The sequence below is a fragment of the Gavia stellata genome, chromosome 12, assembly GCF_030936135.1.
Source record: "Gavia stellata isolate bGavSte3 chromosome 12, bGavSte3.hap2, whole genome shotgun sequence".
NCBI lineage: Eukaryota > Metazoa > Chordata > Aves > Gaviiformes > Gaviidae > Gavia > Gavia stellata.
This window is the reverse complement of record NC_082605.1, coordinates 12,431,944-12,450,391: the sequence shown is the minus strand read 5'-3', so window position 1 is coordinate 12,450,391 and position 18,448 is coordinate 12,431,944. Positions and strand designations below refer to the sequence as shown.

General features: G+C 39.4%; 1 protein-coding gene across 1 annotated transcript; it reads left to right on the top strand.

Annotated features, from left to right (window-relative positions):
* Positions 1-5,243: 5,243 nt before the first annotated feature.
* Positions 5,244-17,734, top strand: SEC61A1 (SEC61 translocon subunit alpha 1). Its single transcript, XM_059822995.1, has 12 exons — positions 5,244-5,301; positions 6,866-6,933; positions 7,622-7,687; positions 7,790-7,868; positions 8,804-8,935; positions 9,742-9,851; positions 10,019-10,172; positions 11,142-11,302; positions 11,965-12,162; positions 12,579-12,770; positions 14,361-14,437; positions 15,380-17,734. The coding sequence occupies exons 1-12, from the start codon at positions 5,295-5,297 to the stop codon at positions 15,564-15,566; spliced, it is 1,431 nt and encodes a 476-aa protein (XP_059678978.1). The 5' UTR covers positions 5,244-5,294; the 3' UTR covers positions 15,567-17,734.
* Positions 17,735-18,448: the final 714 nt, after the last annotated feature.

Genomic DNA, 18,448 nt, shown 5'->3' with positions numbered 1-18,448 from the left:
GAGTCATAACAGGAGTTCAGGATTCAAAACATTTCATGCAAAGCAGTATAAAGACATTCAGTTAACCTCTCACGTCCTGATAACGATGTTGGAAATTCATTTGTGCATTGCAATATTGGACTTATGCCTGGTGGGGAAGCTAAGCTTACTTCTTTTGATGTATCTAGGGCAATTCTATTTAATCAGTGGTTTGGGTATCTCATTTTAGATATCTAAATTGGAAATTTTTTGCAAATACCCACCATTATAAAACACCCTATGATCTTCAGGATAGGATAAAATTTTGCATTTCTTACCCACCTGGACTTAGGAGAGATGAATTTCATGCCTTATAGAAATTGAAGGTTTCATCTTTTAGAATGCATTTGTTCAACTGGAAATCAGCTAGGCTAGAAGGAATTTACATTTTTTAAAGCCCCTTCTATTAAGGAATCAGAGGGTTTGATTGGCTAGGAAAAAAATTAATTCACTCATTTCTTTGTTTCAATTAGGCAGAAAGACCTTTCCACACAGCATCTCCCATTGCCCTGTAACTTTCATTGCCCTGTAATAAAGTAAAGTTCAAATCTATGTAAGGAAATGTTATTCCATGACTCTTTGACTAGAAATGTGGCTCTCAACATCTCCCCACTACAAAAGATTCCTGTCTGCCTTTTGGCACGCTGCTTCAGGTTTCTCAGGCAAACTGGGAGATTATCTCCTGAGTACAGACTACAAGGAAAACTCTACCTCTGTTGAGACCAACGGAGTTTGGCTGTTGGCCTTAAAGGAGCTAGCAGTTAAGTCTCTTTCAGGTTAGCAGCATAGTAAACAATTTGTTTTAGAAATGTCTACTCAGGGTTCCCTGAAGGTCATCCTTATGTCCATGCTCACCTGCCACTCAGACCATGAGCTTCCACTTGTGACCTGAATTGTTTCACGCATGCTACTGCCTCTAGAGCCCATCTACCTGGGTAGATAAATCGGTAATGACATCTGACAAGCAACTGTCAAACAGCCTGAGAGACAGCATGGGGGTGACAGGCAAAGGGGCGGTAAAGCATGTCACTGTTGTGGTTGCTCCCTGGAACGCTCTGTCAGAGTGTTGGAGATACAGCTGCTACATCTGAGCACGATTGCATGGAGCTCCCCATGTGCCGATCTCTTCGGGGACCCTCACTGAAGTGAAGGGATCCCTAACAGTATAGCTATACTATGCAGAGAAAGAGATCATAGTGATCTCTTGAAGCATCGCAGACCTGAGCACTGTGTGGGGCACTGGGATCTATCCGCAGGAAGCTCCTTGCAGGACTGCAGACTGTATCTATATTACACTTGGCACAAGGACTTCTGGTCCTGAATGGGACCCTTGGGCACTGATGCACTATAACAAATAATGATAGTAATAAAACTTGCCTACACAGTTGTGTACATTTCATGCAAGCTGAGACGGCATCATAAGTAAAGCAGTTCTTCCACCTTGTGGTTAGACAGACTACTACTGGCAGAGTTTGTACATCAAAAATCACAGACTGCATACGAATACTGCTGTTAAACAGACCCAGCGCACAAAGTGCTATTCCTGTCACAGGACCCCTCTTGCAGACCAATGCTACAAATATTAACCAGCCCTATTTTGTAAGGTGAATGTTCGTGTGCGTGTGTATACTTATACACGTGTGTACAAACAAATAAATTTGTAATGCCCTCTAGTGATCCCAGCCCACAGATGCTATGAGGCCTGGTGTAACAACACCTAGAGTGTCTCCTTTATCCTCCTTGGTAAAAAAAGGCCTTTATTCAATGTAACATGCAAGCTTTGACATGCTGATAAAATGTACTGATGGAGGAACAGAGTGTGAGCACATCACAGACGTGAAAAAACTGATCTCTTCAAATAAGAGATTGTAGCCAGTTTCTGCGAGCAATGCAGAACTAAAAGGAACCATTTGGAGGCAGTGAAAAATTCATCTATGTTTCTCTCCCCATTTCTACCCTCCATCCCTATTTTCTGCTTTTTACCTCTGGCTGTTGAAGCAATCATATAGTCTTTGTTGTTTGCATCAGGGTACAATTCAGCATGATTGGGTCCAGCATCTCTAGTCGGTTGCCACAGAGTGAAGCCCAATTTCAAAAGCAGTAATTAAATGTCAACTTTGTCCTAATGCAATAGAGGTATATTGAGATACATAATTTTTCAGTAAATGCTGAAGAATTGCACTGTGTTAAACAGTGGAACACATCGGCTAACAAACTTCAGAGTCAGTAAGTGAATGTTAATGTTTTTAATGGTCCTAAACTACACTATTTCCGAAGCAGGATTAGCTTGGTTATATAAGAGAGACTGATTTGGTTCAAAGAAGAATAGCAAAACATGAAAAGAACTCTTTAAAAGCTCTTTAAAACCTATGTCTGCTTCTCAGATGTTGCTGTTCTCTGAAGAGTAGTTTATTAATTCCTTGCAATCCTCCTCATCATGATCATCATCATTGCAGTTGTATCAGCCAGCACCACTCTAAAATGAGTCCTCTTGCAGTAGTAGGCACTTCCCAAACACAGTGTAAAAATCAGCCCGAGTGTATCAAATTCCTTTTTTGTCACTCAGTCTGCAATTGGCTGTCAAAGTAGTTCCCCAAGATAAACTGTCAAAGTCAGGGAGTCACATCAGGGCAAAATTTGACCCAGTTTTGTCTCACATGGCTTTACCGTAATAATTCCCCAATAACAAGTATCTTCAGTTTCTTTTGCTCTTCTGTTCTGCAGAGTGATAGCTGATTATACAAAGGAGCTGAACTTGGCTCCTCTCTATTTTTTCACTTCAGCTGGCAAAACGGGGGGGGTTTCACTGTAAGGTCCTAAGAAAGCTAGCTTTCATCAACCATTTTTTCTACCTAGAATTGAACTTCAGCGGCAAATTTCAGCTGCAGGACTGTACCCTCTTTGCCCCAAATGTGAAGTCGTTCAGACCCAGCAGGGACAAAATAGAGAGGTAAGCAAAAGCTAATGAGTTTTCACCTTCCATGTCTAAGTAGACAATTCTATGTAATTATAAGGTTCATTTTTTTACAGTCAGAAACCAAATTATCTTATTGTCTAAAATTATTTTAAAAAACAACAGGCACCCAAGAAGTCTGACATGTGGGCCAGGCAAAGAATAACATTCTAGTAAATATTTTTACATATTCTTACGGCACAGATAAAGGCTTCTAGCACAAAAAGCATGTGTGACTGTAGCCCACAAAGCCAATTTTTAAGGATAGACTTATCACTGTGGAGGGGAAATAGGCTGAAATCCTAGAAGATTGACACTGTTTGTCAAAAGAGCAATTACAATAGGAACAGTAGATTGACAAGCTTCCCCTCACTCTTTCAAAAACACCCGAGCTTGATTCAGAGATAACACCTCTGAGAAGACACCTTTAGTCTTCATGGGTGGACTTCATCTCTTCTAACATCAGATGTCTAATCCAGGTATCTAGTCTGAAGTAGTCACTTTGGTTCCCTCCATAATCAATAGAGATAGATGCCTCTGGAGTATGATTCATGTAATATGAAAACAGATGTGCAAGATAGGTAGAATGAGTATTTCTCCAGAGGGGTCCACTTGTATCTCCATTGACCACAGAGAGTCTAGGCAACTACCTAGACAACTACCTAGACACCTGACTTCTAAAGGGCTAAAAGCAGATGAGCCATTTAGATAAGGATAAAGCCATGTTACCTTTTCTAACATAGCAGTGATCTGGCATACTGATGTTATCAGCACCTCTCACAATAGTTTGCCTTATTTTAATATATTTAGCAAATTTTGGCATTTCATTGCATGCTTCTACCATTGATCCCCTGGATCACTGCTGTTGCTTCGTTGCCCAGACTTCCACAAAACCACTGCTAGTTCTTCCTTCTTTTCCACCTATTGGCTCTGGTAAACCAGGCACAGTGTCCACGTTAGTAAGTCAAAATGATCTTGTCAAATCAACTCTGCAAGACAGCATGTCAGTTGGAAAGCAGTTGCTTTATCTCTAATTAGAAATAGGTGGGTTAAAACCAGTTTTGATAAACTGGATGTTTTGAAATAAGCTGCTTGGGACAAGAACTGACTAAAACATTCTCAGACCCATTGGTAGATGTCTTCAGTAACTCCTAGAGGAAATGCATGGTTTCAGAAGCCCGAAGAAGGGCAAATATACCGTCCACCAATTAAAAAAAAAAGTGGGGGGAAGGAAAAAAAAGGAAATAGGAATTAGAACTAGTCTTTTAATCTCAGAAAAGTAGGGATCAAATAATCAAACAAAGTGTACCTAAGTACCTAGAAAATAACAGGGAGATTTGTGGAAGCCATTATGGGTTTCATAGAGCCTATATGCTGACTCTAATTGCTTTGTATTAACACCGCTATTTGCTTTTGTCTTTCCTCTAACTTCTGTTTATGTTTCGTTTTCAGACTGATGATAACTCCCTCTATAAAGGCCTGTAAAGCACAGAGGACATTACGTGACTCTCAGAAACACCTTCAGCAGTATGTCAATGTGAGCACATTTCACTTGTTGGTGCTTCTGGGTGGTACAGTGACATGTTGATGTACCATGACTTCTTTGACACGTAGCACAATGTTTCACGTTTTCACCAATGTTTCTTATTTTATTAGAAGCCCAGCTCAATCTGGGTGTGTTAAACCCAGCCTCAGGCGCACACTGACTGCGTGACACCACCAGCTGCCATTTGGGGGGGTCGCAGGCAGTTTCTTACTGCAGAGAAAGGCCTAAAACATTCCACGATAAAAACACAAAAGCAGAAAATAAATTTTAAGTGTTTACTTAGGTATTTATCTGTCGAAATCTCTTAAACCAACGTTGCGATTTCTGGTAGCTAAAACATGCGTTCTTCAAAACGACCTACGACCTCAACACCTCGCCACGGCCCTTCCCAGGTGACAGTCCTACACCTCATTAACATGGCGGCTGGGGAGCAAGACTACAACTCCCAGCAAGCCACGCGCCATCTCGTCATCTGATTGGTTGCCTAGACCCGCGGGGAGCCAATAAGCATCAGAGGCCCTCCACCTGCCTTCGAGCGTGTCGGTCATTCTGGCAGCAGTGCATGATGGGAGTTGTAGGCGCTTTGCCGTCCGGGCGGCGGAGGGCGGCGGTTGCTGGGGGACGGCGCGGTCGACAGCGCCTGCGCAGTGGCGGCGGCGCCCGGCGAACCCGGCGCGTGGCAGGAAGCGGAAGGGGGCGGCCGGGCCCCATCCCTGACGTGTCTCTCCGAGGCAGCTGCCGCCGCTGCTCGCTCTTTGCTCCCGTCCGGCGGCCGCCATGGGCAGTGAGTACCGGGGCGCCTTGGCCGGGCGGCGGGAAGGGAGGGGCGTGGGGTTTCCGCGGCGTGCGTGACAGCCAAGGGGCCGCGGCTCGGCCACCCGTTCCCCTTTCACAGGCACCTTGGGACGGGCCCTTCTCACGGGTGGCGCGGCGGCCCGCTCCCCGCGCCGCCTCTAGGCTGCTGGCGGCCAGGGCGGCGGGGAGCCTCGCTGAGGGGCCGCTGCCCTGTCCCCGCCCGCCGGGCCCCAGTCTGGGCCCGCGGCCCTCGAGGCTGCCTGCCGGCGGCGGCACTCCCCCCGTGGGCAGCCCTGCGCGGGTTTGCCTTCCTCTGGTCTGGAGGCTCCCTCTGGGTTTTTATTTTCCCCTCTCACGGTGAAAGACCCATTTCCTGGTTATGGCAGATCTTCCTAGGGAGGGGAGTTTACTCTGTGATGCCCGGTGACCGGGCCGCTGAGCCGGGCGGGCACTCTCGAGCCACCCCAGGCAGGAGAGACGGGCTGTCACGTTGGTCATTGGTCATAACACTTTAAGCCAAAAAATCAATTATATTGTCAGAGTAAACTATAAACAGTAATTTGCATTCTATAAGTAATCCGAGTGAATTGAAATCTTCCGAGTCTGCTGCCTTGAGGAAGAGCTGCTTGGAAAATATCTTAGTCAATCTGTATATTACTGTAAACGTAGAATAGAATCACGATTTGGTTTAAGTTTAAAACCACAATCCAGTGTAACTTTTCAGGCAATTAATAGCTTGAAATTAAGTAAATAATTTTTATGGGCTGGTCTTAAAGTATTACAAAACTGACACTAAAGTTGTTGACTTCCACAATGAGGTGGAAAGCCAGTAGTAGTTTCAGTTCTTCTGCAGTGTCATATTCTTTTTAATTCAAATCAGTCCAAAACATGTGCACAGTCTTAGATTTGTCTTAAGAAGTTTAGCATTAACCCTGTTCAAAATCAGATCTCTCTGCTCATAGGAGATACTCATTTGCAGATACCCTCTTCTTTTGTATGCTTTTTCTAAGACTGAGACAACTGACTTTTCTGATCTAAGGACGTAATCTTTTGACTAGAAGACAATCATTGCATGAGATGTTCTGTAAAGTAACTTCAGTTGTTGCGTATGAACAGTGTGGGAGAATTCTTAAGCTGTATGGCCCAAAAGTAACCCCTAAGTTAAAACTATCCTGGGTATCATATTTCTCAAATATCAGGCCAGGGGGAAGCTCTTATGAAATAAAAGTTCAAGTGTATTGATAAACTTGTGCAAAACAATGCCAAGGTGTTTTTGCGCTGTCAACCTACTTGGTAAAAGGAGAAAACTCTTGACTTTTTTTTTTATTTATTTCCAGTCCATATTGTACTTATACAGAGGTTTGGCTAGTAAGATGTATTTAGAACAGACAAGAATTTAATTTAAAAAAAAAAAACAAACCAGAAAAAACGCCTGTCCTGAACTTGAACTTCTAACATATGAACCATGTGTCCGAATTCAATTTTCCTTGAGCTTTTCCCAACGTTCTTTGTATCTGTGTGTTCACTTTGTCTTTTAACTAATTTCCTTACAGTAAAATTTCTTGAAGTAATCAAGCCCTTCTGTGTTATCTTGCCTGAAATCCAAAAGCCAGAACGGAAGGTAAGTTAGTAAAATTCTCTTCATAGGTCTATATTTGTGTAATATAAAATGTTTACAGCTTAGTTTGCATTTGTGGGATTTTGGATTTTTTTTTTTTTCTTGGGAAAATGGCAGTTTTGGGCACATTTGTTTTTAGTGGAGTGCTTGTCTAGTACATCTTGTACTCTGGATATGGTTGTACAAGAATATATTTGCTGGTAAATGCAGTTGTGCAGATATGGTTATGCCATAGCAGTGAGTGGTGAGACGTTGAAGGGAGTACATATTGGAGTGTAAACTAGAGAAGTTTAAAATAGCAACTTGAAAAATTTTTGCATCTTAAGTTCTAATCTAAGATTGTTTGCTAAGATAAGCTTCTCTGTATTATTTTTTTTTCATACCAGAAGCGCTTTCTTTTGAAAACGTAAGATTCATTTCTGTGAAGGTACTGAATTACCTTCCATTGGTGTAAGCTTGTTTATTTGGATTAAAGTTTCAATAAAGCTTTATTGTTTTCTGTGGCCTTATATACTATATAAGACATGAAGAGTGAGTTATTTTCTTTAGGATGTCCTGTACTTTGTCCCTTTACAAGAAGATCAAGTGCACTTTAGCTACTATGAAAGTTTGCCTGATTGACTAGATCTTATTATCCTGACAGCTTTATCATCTTTGGTTGTTTTTGTGGTTTGTTTTTTTCCCCCTTTAGATTCAGTTTAAGGAAAAGGTACTATGGACAGCTATCACACTCTTCATCTTTTTAGTATGCTGCCAGGTATGTTTCTTTCCCTTGTTTTTAAGGAAGAGACAAAATGTTTAAAGGCTGTTATGAAGTCTCTAATTTAATCCTGTTTTCCTCTGTTGGTTGGAAATGCAGATTCCCTTGTTTGGTATCATGTCGTCAGACTCGGCAGATCCTTTCTACTGGATGAGAGTGATTTTGGCATCAAATAGAGGTATGGTCAGTCTTTCAGGAGGGAATTTTTTTAGCTTGGATCAGAATGTTTTTGGACTCGTTCTTACATTGCACTCTATTTTAACGAAGACAAAAACTGAAGTAGAGAGGGAAAAGTCATTTTATATATTATGTAAAATTATAAAACAATGTGGCTTTGGGAAAGGCACAACTTTGTGGAAAAAATGAGTTTATGGTTAGCTGTATGCAATCTAGTATATGTACAAAAATTAAGGAGCATTGGGAGGGAAAAGGGTTAGGGAAAAGGCAGTTCCTGATTACCTGCATCACTGGTGTTGCAATCTTTTGTATATATTTCAAGCTTTTTTTATTCGTGTTTCAAACTATGTTATACATGTGTTGTGGTTTTCTGGGTGTCATCTTTTAGTCTATCTCACAGAAGATTAAAATTCATGATAGTTTGTATAAATTTCAGTTTCTTGCAGCGGGTTTCTGATGCAGGTATGAGATAAGAATGATGAGAGTTTCCTGAATTCACTTTGCCATTATATATCATTTGGGCTATCAATCAGTTTATAACATAATGAGGTATGTGTATGCATGCATGCAACTTAGTGCACTCCTGAAAAAAGTTTGGGTTTTCCTGTTTAAAATTAAAAATAATGAAGTGACTGATTGTCAAAGGCAGAAAGCAAATTCCTACCTTGTTTTATCCAGAGTAAATCTGTTCCTGACAGCAAAAGTCTTTTTCAGTGAACATATATTTTAAGGTACTGAGAAGTACTACATTACTTACCAGACTGACTTTTAACAAACTTCTGCTGTCATTGAAACCTTTTGTGTTAATGGAGATTTGGAGTTTTATCTCTTTCCATCATGATGTAAGGGGTGGAAAAAACAAACTTTGAACTTCAAAGGTGACTGGGTATGGTACGGCCCATTATTTTCTTTCATTGTTCTTCCTGTGTCTGGTAGGTACGTTGATGGAGCTGGGTATTTCACCTATTGTCACTTCTGGGCTCATCATGCAGCTCTTGGCAGGTGCCAAGATAATTGAAGTTGGTGACACCCCAAAGGACAGAGCTCTTTTCAACGGAGCACAGAAATGTAAGTAACAGCTGATATTAAAGGCTGATGTTTTAGAGTATCTAACCCTAACAATAGGAAGTATAAACTTATCGTGTGATGAATATTGGATTCAGATATATGGGCTTCTGTCATGCTATGTGTTCATGTCATGCTACAGTTTTGTCTTTCATTAGTCTTTCACTGACTGCTCTCTGCCTTGTCAGCTGTTAAGCTTCAGATAGGTTTGTAAAGAAAAAGTATCTGCGATCGGCATTGCTGCTGTATTCTCATCAGATAAACTAAGCAATATGTAGTCTGTGGGGACCCAACCTTTGAACTGTGTTGGTCAGTGTTAACCTAAAAAAGTTAATATTGATTAAGATGTTCGTTGTAGTTGTCTTTACCTTGCAGTTTCAAGCACGGTTCTTTCTCAGCAATAAGAGATCCCTGTGCTTACTTGATAAATGGCTTTTAGAAAAATTTGAATATTCTTCAGCTATTTTGTGCTGTACCACACTACTTACTGATCTGTTTTTACTGGAAAAAAAGAATCATAAATTGCTAAGGTAGTATCTTAACACCTCAGAGTTTTCAATATCTAAATCAGTCTTTGGTAGCCAAACCCACTTGCTTCTAAGCGTATTTGTTTCTGAAGTGTCTGTGTGTATTTTTATTTTCAGTGCCAGATTTCAGACAACAAACTTAACTTGCCCTTGAATTTAAACGTCCCGTGACTTCTGTAGAAAAAGTTGGGAAAGAATACAGAGAAGTGACTTCTATTTCTCTAATGCTCCCTGACATAAATCTCCAGAACAAATACATACTTTTTTTTTTGTATTCTACAGTGTTTGGAATGATCATTACTATTGGACAGTCTATTGTCTATGTAATGACTGGAATGTATGGAGACCCGTCTGAGATGGGTGCTGGTATCTGCTTGCTTATCACAATTCAGGTAATTTCTAGTCCTCTCTACTTACTCTCCCTCTGCAAGAACTGAAAAATCAGCCTTACGGGTTGCCTGCCCCACATGCATAGTGTGCCTGCTTCCTCATGTGTATATATGTTTAACAAAAATTAAAAAAGGATAGGACTAATGCTGTATTTCATTTTTTACTGTAGCTTTTTGTTGCTGGATTGATAGTTCTGCTGTTGGATGAGCTCCTACAGAAAGGATATGGTCTTGGTTCTGGCATCTCTCTCTTCATTGCTACCAATATCTGTGAGACTATTGTGTGGAAGGCATTCAGCCCCACCACGGTGAACACAGGGCGAGGTAATATGGCATAGTCCATTTTCTTTACTTGCATTAGGATTAAATTATTTATCATATGAAACATAAAAAACCAAGTAGCTTCCATTCCATGTTCTTTTAAAATTCCAACTCTTTACATTCTTACATATACATACATATACAATGCTCATTTAAAATATAAAAATGTCAGTTGTAGAAAAGTCTTAATTTTGTACAAAAAGGCAAAATCTTTTTTTGCAGTATGTTAACTTAAATGGCAAATGCTATTACTAGCATCTTAGCTATGTAGTTGCCATGTAGTGAATCTCGTTAATATAGCAGGTGATCTTGTGCAAGTACAAAGGCAGTTCTTTTTAATTTTGTAGTATCTCACCAGGTATTTCCTCAACTTGAATTTCTTACAGTGCCTCCATTAAAGCTCGATAATGGTAGACTGCTGTTGTATTACGGCTGCTGCCCAACTTACTGACAAATATCATGTTTCTTTCTGCTCCTTGCATGTCTTACTCTTTGCCCTAAAGACCTTATTCTTCAAACCTGACAGGAGGTGATCTTGTTTGGTGCTGTATAGTAGAAAACATGAGTGAAGTGATCACATTTGCTGTAACAGAAACAATAACTAGTGTCTCACCATGAATTACACTAGAAAGCACACTGCCTCCCTCATTTAATTTAATTAAATTGGGAAAGAACTTGGTGAATGTCAGTGTTTCTAGAGACCAATAAAGTTAACCCATTTGATTTTTGAGTTGTGTTTTAGTTTCTAGGCCACTACAGGGGGACTTAAAAAAAAAAAAAAAATCTCAGAAATAACATAGCTGATACAAAAGATGACAGTAGTAAAAGTCTGGGAGCATCCTCAAAATGAAAAACACTTAGAGAAATCCCATTCTGAATCCTGTAGTTTAGAAGTATGCCTAATGAGACAAAGCACTGAAGTTTGCAGGTAATCACAGCATGCCTAATTTGGTTTTTCTTTTCCCTTCCAAGGCATGGAATTTGAGGGAGCCATCATTGCTCTGTTCCATCTTCTGGCTACTCGTACAGACAAAGTCAGAGCTCTTCGTGAGGCCTTTTACCGTCAGAATCTGCCCAACCTTATGAATCTGATTGCCACCATCTTTGTTTTTGCTATTGTAATTTATTTCCAGGTCAGTTGAAGTAAAGAGGACTGTAAAACTGTCTGTATGGAAGTAGATCTGTAATCTGCTTCCTTCTACAGGAAACTATATTTTCACTTTCTAGTGCCTTCAGAAGACTCATTTTTGTACCTGCAGCATCTGGATGTTCATTCAACACTAGCTTCTTTTAATCCGTTTCCGCATTTACTGTAGCCACGCAACAGACTTGAGACCTGCTTTGGTCTCTGAAAAAAAAAAAAAAACCACAGATGAATGTGTACATGTGATATTGCCTAACCCAAATGCTACTGCTTTTTTCTGGAAAATACTTTGAAGTCTTTAAGCCTGTATGTCTCTTACTGTTTGTTGCCACAAACTGCTGAAGAATATAGGAAGTTTTAATGTTTCTTTTCCTGGATGCTGTGTTTAGTCTTCTTGAAAGTTCAGATTTCTTCTGATGTCTGCATCTTTCATACCTTCTTATATGTGTGAGTTTAGACAACCTGCAGGCTTCCAGGCCCTTGGCAGAAGTATTCACATGGATAGCCCTCTGGGTAGAGTATGTGTGCTTGCACAAAATGATTGCTGTTTTTTTTTCTGTTACTGTCAAGGCCTTGCACTTGCAATTTATGACCTGTGGTATTGGTTCATGTCCAGATATAATGGGAGACTTTCTTTTGAAAACTTTTCAGGGCTTCAGAGTGGATCTTCCTATCAAATCTGCTCGCTACCGTGGCCAGTACAACACCTACCCTATCAAGCTGTTCTATACTTCCAACATTCCCATTATTCTTCAGTCCGCCCTGGTGTCAAACTTGTACGTCATCTCCCAGATGCTTTCTGCTCGCTTCAGTGGCAACTTACTGGTTAGCCTGCTGGGCACTTGGTCTGTGAGTATTCCTTGTAATCTTGCATACAGCTTTATAAGAGCACCATTAAAATGCGTGGTTGAAGAGATACTCTAAATATTAAGGCACACTTCTGCAGGCGGTCATGTACACTGAAACTCCTGAATTGGTAATTTGTTTAAAGTAATGGTAGAGTATGACACCTGCTGTGATGAGTGTAGATGTTAAGTCTCCATTTACCTTTTACCTTGGGCTGTACTTTGCTGTCCTAGGTATTTTTGCTGTTCCTTATTGTATTCTATTTCCACTTTAGAAACTGCTTATGATAGTAAAGTTGAATCTCTGTGCTGCTGTAGTGGTAATGATACACAGTGACATGAAGGTGATATAAACCCAGGCTTAGCTTAATGGCTAAGAAATAGTGAGAAAGTTGGTAACTGCTTGCTTTCTTCATCTAGGACACATCATCTGGAGGCCCTGCTCGTGCTTATCCAGTTGGTGGACTTTGTTATTATCTGTCACCTCCAGAGTCCTTTTCTTCAGTGTTAGAAGACCCTGTACATGCAGTGGTTTATATTGTATTTATGTTGGGCTCCTGTGCTTTCTTCTCTAAGACATGGATTGAAGTCTCTGGCTCCTCTGCCAAAGATGTAAGTTTAAAATGATAGATTATGTAAGCTTACATGATGAAGACAGGTGGGCTGTTGTAAGAATAAGACTGACTTTCTTCTGAAATAGCTACTATGCTGGTAATCATGTCGGTAATATTTATCGTTTGCATAAACAATGACTATGTCTTTTTTCTAAGTGGGGAGGATGAGGGCAGAATGGGGGTAATTTTTTTTCCGTTTTCTTTACTGCTTTTTCAAAAACAACAAAAACAAAACTCAAATAATTGCTTTCATTGGCATTAGGAAACTTTCAACATTGCTGCGTAACATCTGATCAGTGTGAGGGCAGGCAAGGTAACAGGAAAGGTAGAAACTTTTTCAGTGCCAAATGATGACATATGCACCGTGTGCAAGGCAGTTGCCACTTAAGAACTTGCAGGTAAAGCTTGAATACCCATGCCTGGCATAGAGAGTTCTTAACTTCTTTTTGAGGAAGATTAACAAGAGGTTGTTATTTTTAACTTGAGAGTGCCGATAACAGTGCACTAATGTACCTGGGCCTAGCTTCTCAAAACTTCCATTTGCTACAGGATATTTGATATTCAGCAACTATATAATTCTGAAATTGGAATTGGAAAACAAGATGGAAAATAGTTGTCATCATGGTATGTTTGTATTGTGTGGTTTTGGGTAGGAAATCAAGCTTGGCAGCCATATGGAATGGTTTAATCCATTCTTTAACAAATATGTAATAGTTGCACAGTTACTGTAACAGCATGAGCACTCTCTTGTTTTGGACTTGCATCTTGCTGCTTGTCAGGCATGCAGGGAGGCACTCACTCACAGCCATGTATAGCCAGATTTTTATTTCAGTATAAACCAACATACAGCTTTTAACACTTTCCTGATATCGAATAAAACTATTTTAAGTTCATGTAAACAAGGTCAGAAATAAAAATTGATAAATCACTACTTAAATGTTCACTATATAGTGGAAAACTGGTAGCTTAATCATCTGAAAGTGTTTTCTCAGTACATTAGATTCAGTGACAAGCACCTTCAGAAGCTCCCCTGCTAGAGTTTCAGTTCCCCTCAGTTGTTAGTAAAATGTTTGCAGTACAATTGCAAAAATCCAATTTAAGAATAATATTCCAAGAAGGGATTCTTTCTAAGTCATATAGTTGCTAGTATGGCCCCACAAATAAATAGTTAGCTCAACTGAATGTGGGAAACTGAAATGGAGTGGACACTTCATAGGATGGTTTTGCTAACATCTACTAAACCCTAACCAGGAGAAGGGTAGGTGGTGAAGGGTAGGTGGCAAAACAGGAACTGAATTATGTGTATGAAAGCCTACAAATTTCCAGATTTTCCTTTTCTCAGTAGGACTAGAATTATGCAAAAAGCTTTGCGTAAGTGACAGTGTGGAAAAGTGCCTGTGACTGTAATCTGTCAGAAGTTAAAATACTGGATATTTTAAACTCAGATGAAAAATAAAAAAAAAAATAAAAAAAACCCCAGACACACCATTTAATGAAAGGTCTTGCTTCTGTTTTCCCATGGTACTAAGTTCCTTGGCCTTGGCAAATGACGCAAAACTTACTTGCTCCTTTCCTTGATTCAATACAGGTTGCCAAACAATTGAAAGAACAACAAATGGTAATGCGAGGCCACAGAGAAACTTCAATGGTACATGAACTAAACAGGTGAGCTAAACATTTCACAGGCTGTTTATGCAAAGTGTTATGGGGAAACACATGACAAACTTTGCTTTGACTTCCATTTTCTAGATCCTAGAACACAGATACTCTTTCAGCTTCAATGTTACATAGAATGTTGTCTCATTAATGGAAGGCTTGTACGGTACAGCACGGCACATTCTTGCCTTGCAATTAGAGAATGTGCCTTAAATTCTGGAGCTTGTATTTTCCTGTTATGTTTTTTCATTTTTGTGCTTTTTATAGGATAGCTAATAATGAGCATTTGAGTGTACTTTACTACTTCAAACTGACACACAAATATTTTTTTACTGTAATTTTTAATGTGTTGCTGTGTCTTGAGTACTGTTTTCACACAGACCTTGCTTCTAAAACAAGTAGTTACTTAAATCTACTAGGTGCAGAGGTAGGCAGGGATTGGTCTTTCTCGGTTTTCTAAGTGCAGGGTAGGACCTATGCACTCTTCATTTTACAGAAATGTTATTGTAACTTTATATTTTGGTCATCTGCAAATGACTTGAAGAGCTAGTAGCCATAGCTTAGTCTTTGTGCTGAATTGCATGGTAGACTGTAATACTTTTTCTTTGCTTAGCATTTTTTTTCCCTCCAGTCAGGTTGAGCTTTTTATTTCCTTACCTAGTATACTGGCACTATTCCTTGTCTTGGATTGTAGACCCATGAGAGAAGAGAGTATTCTGACATTGACTTTTTTCCATTCATGTAGTTTCCTTCTTGTTTTCTCTAACCACCTGGTTAGATTATCTCTGTCGTGTTCTTTCTGTTCTTAGTGGGACTGGTTTTCTACAAAAAAACCTGCCTCTGATTTAGGTACTTTCCATAGATCCCATATACCACTAACCCTAGTATATTTGTTAATATCCTGAGCAAACTCTAATAGCATCTTTTCTATTATCATTTTGTGTTTTACAGGTACATCCCTACAGCTGCTGCGTTTGGTGGTCTCTGTATTGGCGCCCTCTCTGTGTTGGCAGACTTCCTTGGGGCAATTGGGTCTGGAACTGGAATTTTGCTTGCTGTCACTATCATTTATCAATACTTTGAAATTTTTGTAAAGGAACAGAGTGAAGTTGGCAGTATGGGAGCTCTTCTTTTCTAAACCTAGCTTCTCATGGACCCATGAAAGAGGGGAGGAACACTCTCAAAACATAGCCAGTCAGGTGAAAAGAAGTAACGTAAACTTGATAATGTCATTCTATAGGAATACGTATTTTAATAACGTTTCCAAAGCGCATTCCCTTATGTTCAAACTTTTCTAGCATACTGTTTGCATTTTATAAATTGATGAGGAAAAATGTGCAAAAAAAATTTTTTTAAGAAAATTGTTTTTTAATTATGTGTTAGGAGAATCAGCTTTCTGAATTGGATTTAGTTCAATGGCTCTTCAAATTTTTTTGAGCCCCTTTCAAATTTAGTATACCTGAAGCCTTTACAGGTTTTAATAAATGTTTTGTTAAATGAATGTTTGGAAGGGATTTTTTTCCATTTAACTTGTTTTTGCAGCTCCTTTGCAGTAGTGGTGAGAAAAATCTCTCCCATTAATGCTCAAGTTCCATAATTATGGTTGTAAGCACAAACAGTGTTTAATACATTCAGTTTTGTGTTTGGGGTTTTTTCAGTATGGCAGATTTGGAAGGCAGTTGTTTCTTTTTACTAAATGGTATCTCTAATTCCAAGTGTTTTGTCCTGTAATTACTACACTAGACCTTGTCAGGTGTTGAATATTGGCTTGAGACTGTTGTCAAGTTTCTGTATAAGATAGGAATGTGTTCATTCCCACCACCCCTCCTCCATAAGCAGAAAACTCAGGTCAGTCTAGATTCTGCCAGAGTCTGTGCCTAAGAGTTGCAGCTTTGAAACTTGGTGATACCGGCAGCTTTGTAAAACCTTCTAATCAGTTTTCATTGCCATTAGTGGTAGTACTTGTAGTTCTGATGCTAGCTGAAAGAAATGGATGTTATGGCTGTTTAGATGCAAATCTGCTTGTGCTCTTTGTTAAAACTAAGTTTCTCTCATTGATGATAAATTCTGGTCTTGTAGCAATCAGGATGTTATGTGACTACTCATATCTAGTGAATTTTGAGTCTCATTACCACAAAGGAGTGTGAAAAGAATGTATGTTACTTGTCTGTTTCTATAGATCTAGATATGAGACCCTTGTCAGATAACTCTTGCAAGTTGCTTATGTAGAAGACTTTTCCATCTTATAATCCAATTGATTTGAATGGTGCATAGAAAAGTGCTTTTTCAGAAGGTATTGGGACTCCTCCTTTTTTTGAAGATCACACCTTCAAATTGGAAAAGTTACAGTAAAAGGCTTTAATGGACCAGAATAATACTTAATTTTCTATTTTAATTTATATTATCAGTACTAATCAGGTGCCTAGGACCAAATGCAAATATTTGTGTACGAGTCTTGTAAATACCCTTTTCCTCAATCAGTATTGGACAACGTGGAAACAAGAATGAGGAGTTATAATGTTGGAATATTTCTCTATGTTGCATCAACATGCCTTCTGTGCGTTTTTGCATGTTGACCGTATATGACTTACTGTTTCTGCTTGGAGTGATGGGACTCTGTTACGTACCCAAGGAGCACAGACAACATTCAGAAGCCTTTGTTAATGCACTGAGCTCAAATACCAAATGTGTGAGAAATCTGCAAATTTGGAATGAGATACACCTATCAATAAAAGTGAAACTCCTGGGGTGAGGATGACAATTGGAAAAGGAACAAAAGTATTAGGATAAGGTATCCGTGAAATGCTCACTACCAACCATTCATTATTGTTTCACACTACGTTCAGTAGTTTTTCTGTCTTTCATGAAGTACTAGTATGCCACAGCACAATTTTTATGTGAAATACGGGACAGTTAAAAAGCGACTTTAAGAGGAGAGGGAAGAGCATGGTGTGGTGTTTCTGCTTTGGGGATTTTTTTTGTTGTTTTTCCAGGAAGCCCAATACAATTTTTTTTTAAATAAAAAGGACTCCACCTTTGGGCACGCAGCTCTGGCTGGGCGGGAGCTGTGCTTTTTTTGGTCATATCATCTGTTTGAACTGGTTGCAGTTTAGACCGTTAGCTCTTTAGTGTCTAAGCAGCACTTGTTCTGTACAACTGTATTTTTGTTGTCTAGTGGTGAAATCTTTGTCTGTTATCAAGCAGCTATGTCCTCGAAGCAGGACCTGCTGATCATACAGTGGATGTTCACAGAAAGAAATAATGCCTAAACAATCTGCTTTATAATGAAATAAAGTACATCTTTGGAGCTAATGCTTGGCTTTCGGTGCTTTGAATACTGTTACAATTCTAACACTTGTAGAATAATGTTAGCTGTCTACGAGATGTGAAAGTGATCCTTCTCAAAACAGCCGTTTAGAGCGTCAGTGTAAAATAAAGACGAATCCTATTTGCTCCAAGGTCTTCTCTCAACTATAGGTTGTCAAAATAACAGAACCTTAACCATTCCTCTGGGCTTCCCTGTTTCCAGAAGAGTTTCAATTCAACAGGCACTGCGCAAGTAAATAGTGGGAGATTGAGGTAATGATGCATCAGTTTAACAAAGACTGTATTTACATATGAAATACAGTGCAAATCTTTTTGTAGCATGACAGTAGTAACAGGATATTAACTGAAACAACAAAACTCAAAGCTGATGATATTCCCAATATTGTTTTGCCCTCTGAGTTTTTAAACTTAACTTGGAGTAAGGAAATTTTTTTATCTTCTTCCTGCATAGAAATATGCTAGTACTTAAAAGCACATTTATTTAAAATACTGGTACTGGATGCAAGAATTTCAGCCAGTGTTTTGGTTGTGTATGAAGTTGTTTTAAACAACAGCTTCATTTCTCCCTTGCTGTTCTATTTCTCCCCAGGAAACTTGAATTAATAAATATGGTTGCTGTAGGAACATTATGTCACCACACATAATGATCACAAAAGTAATTGAAGTCACTGTAGATGTGATGAGTTACCTGCA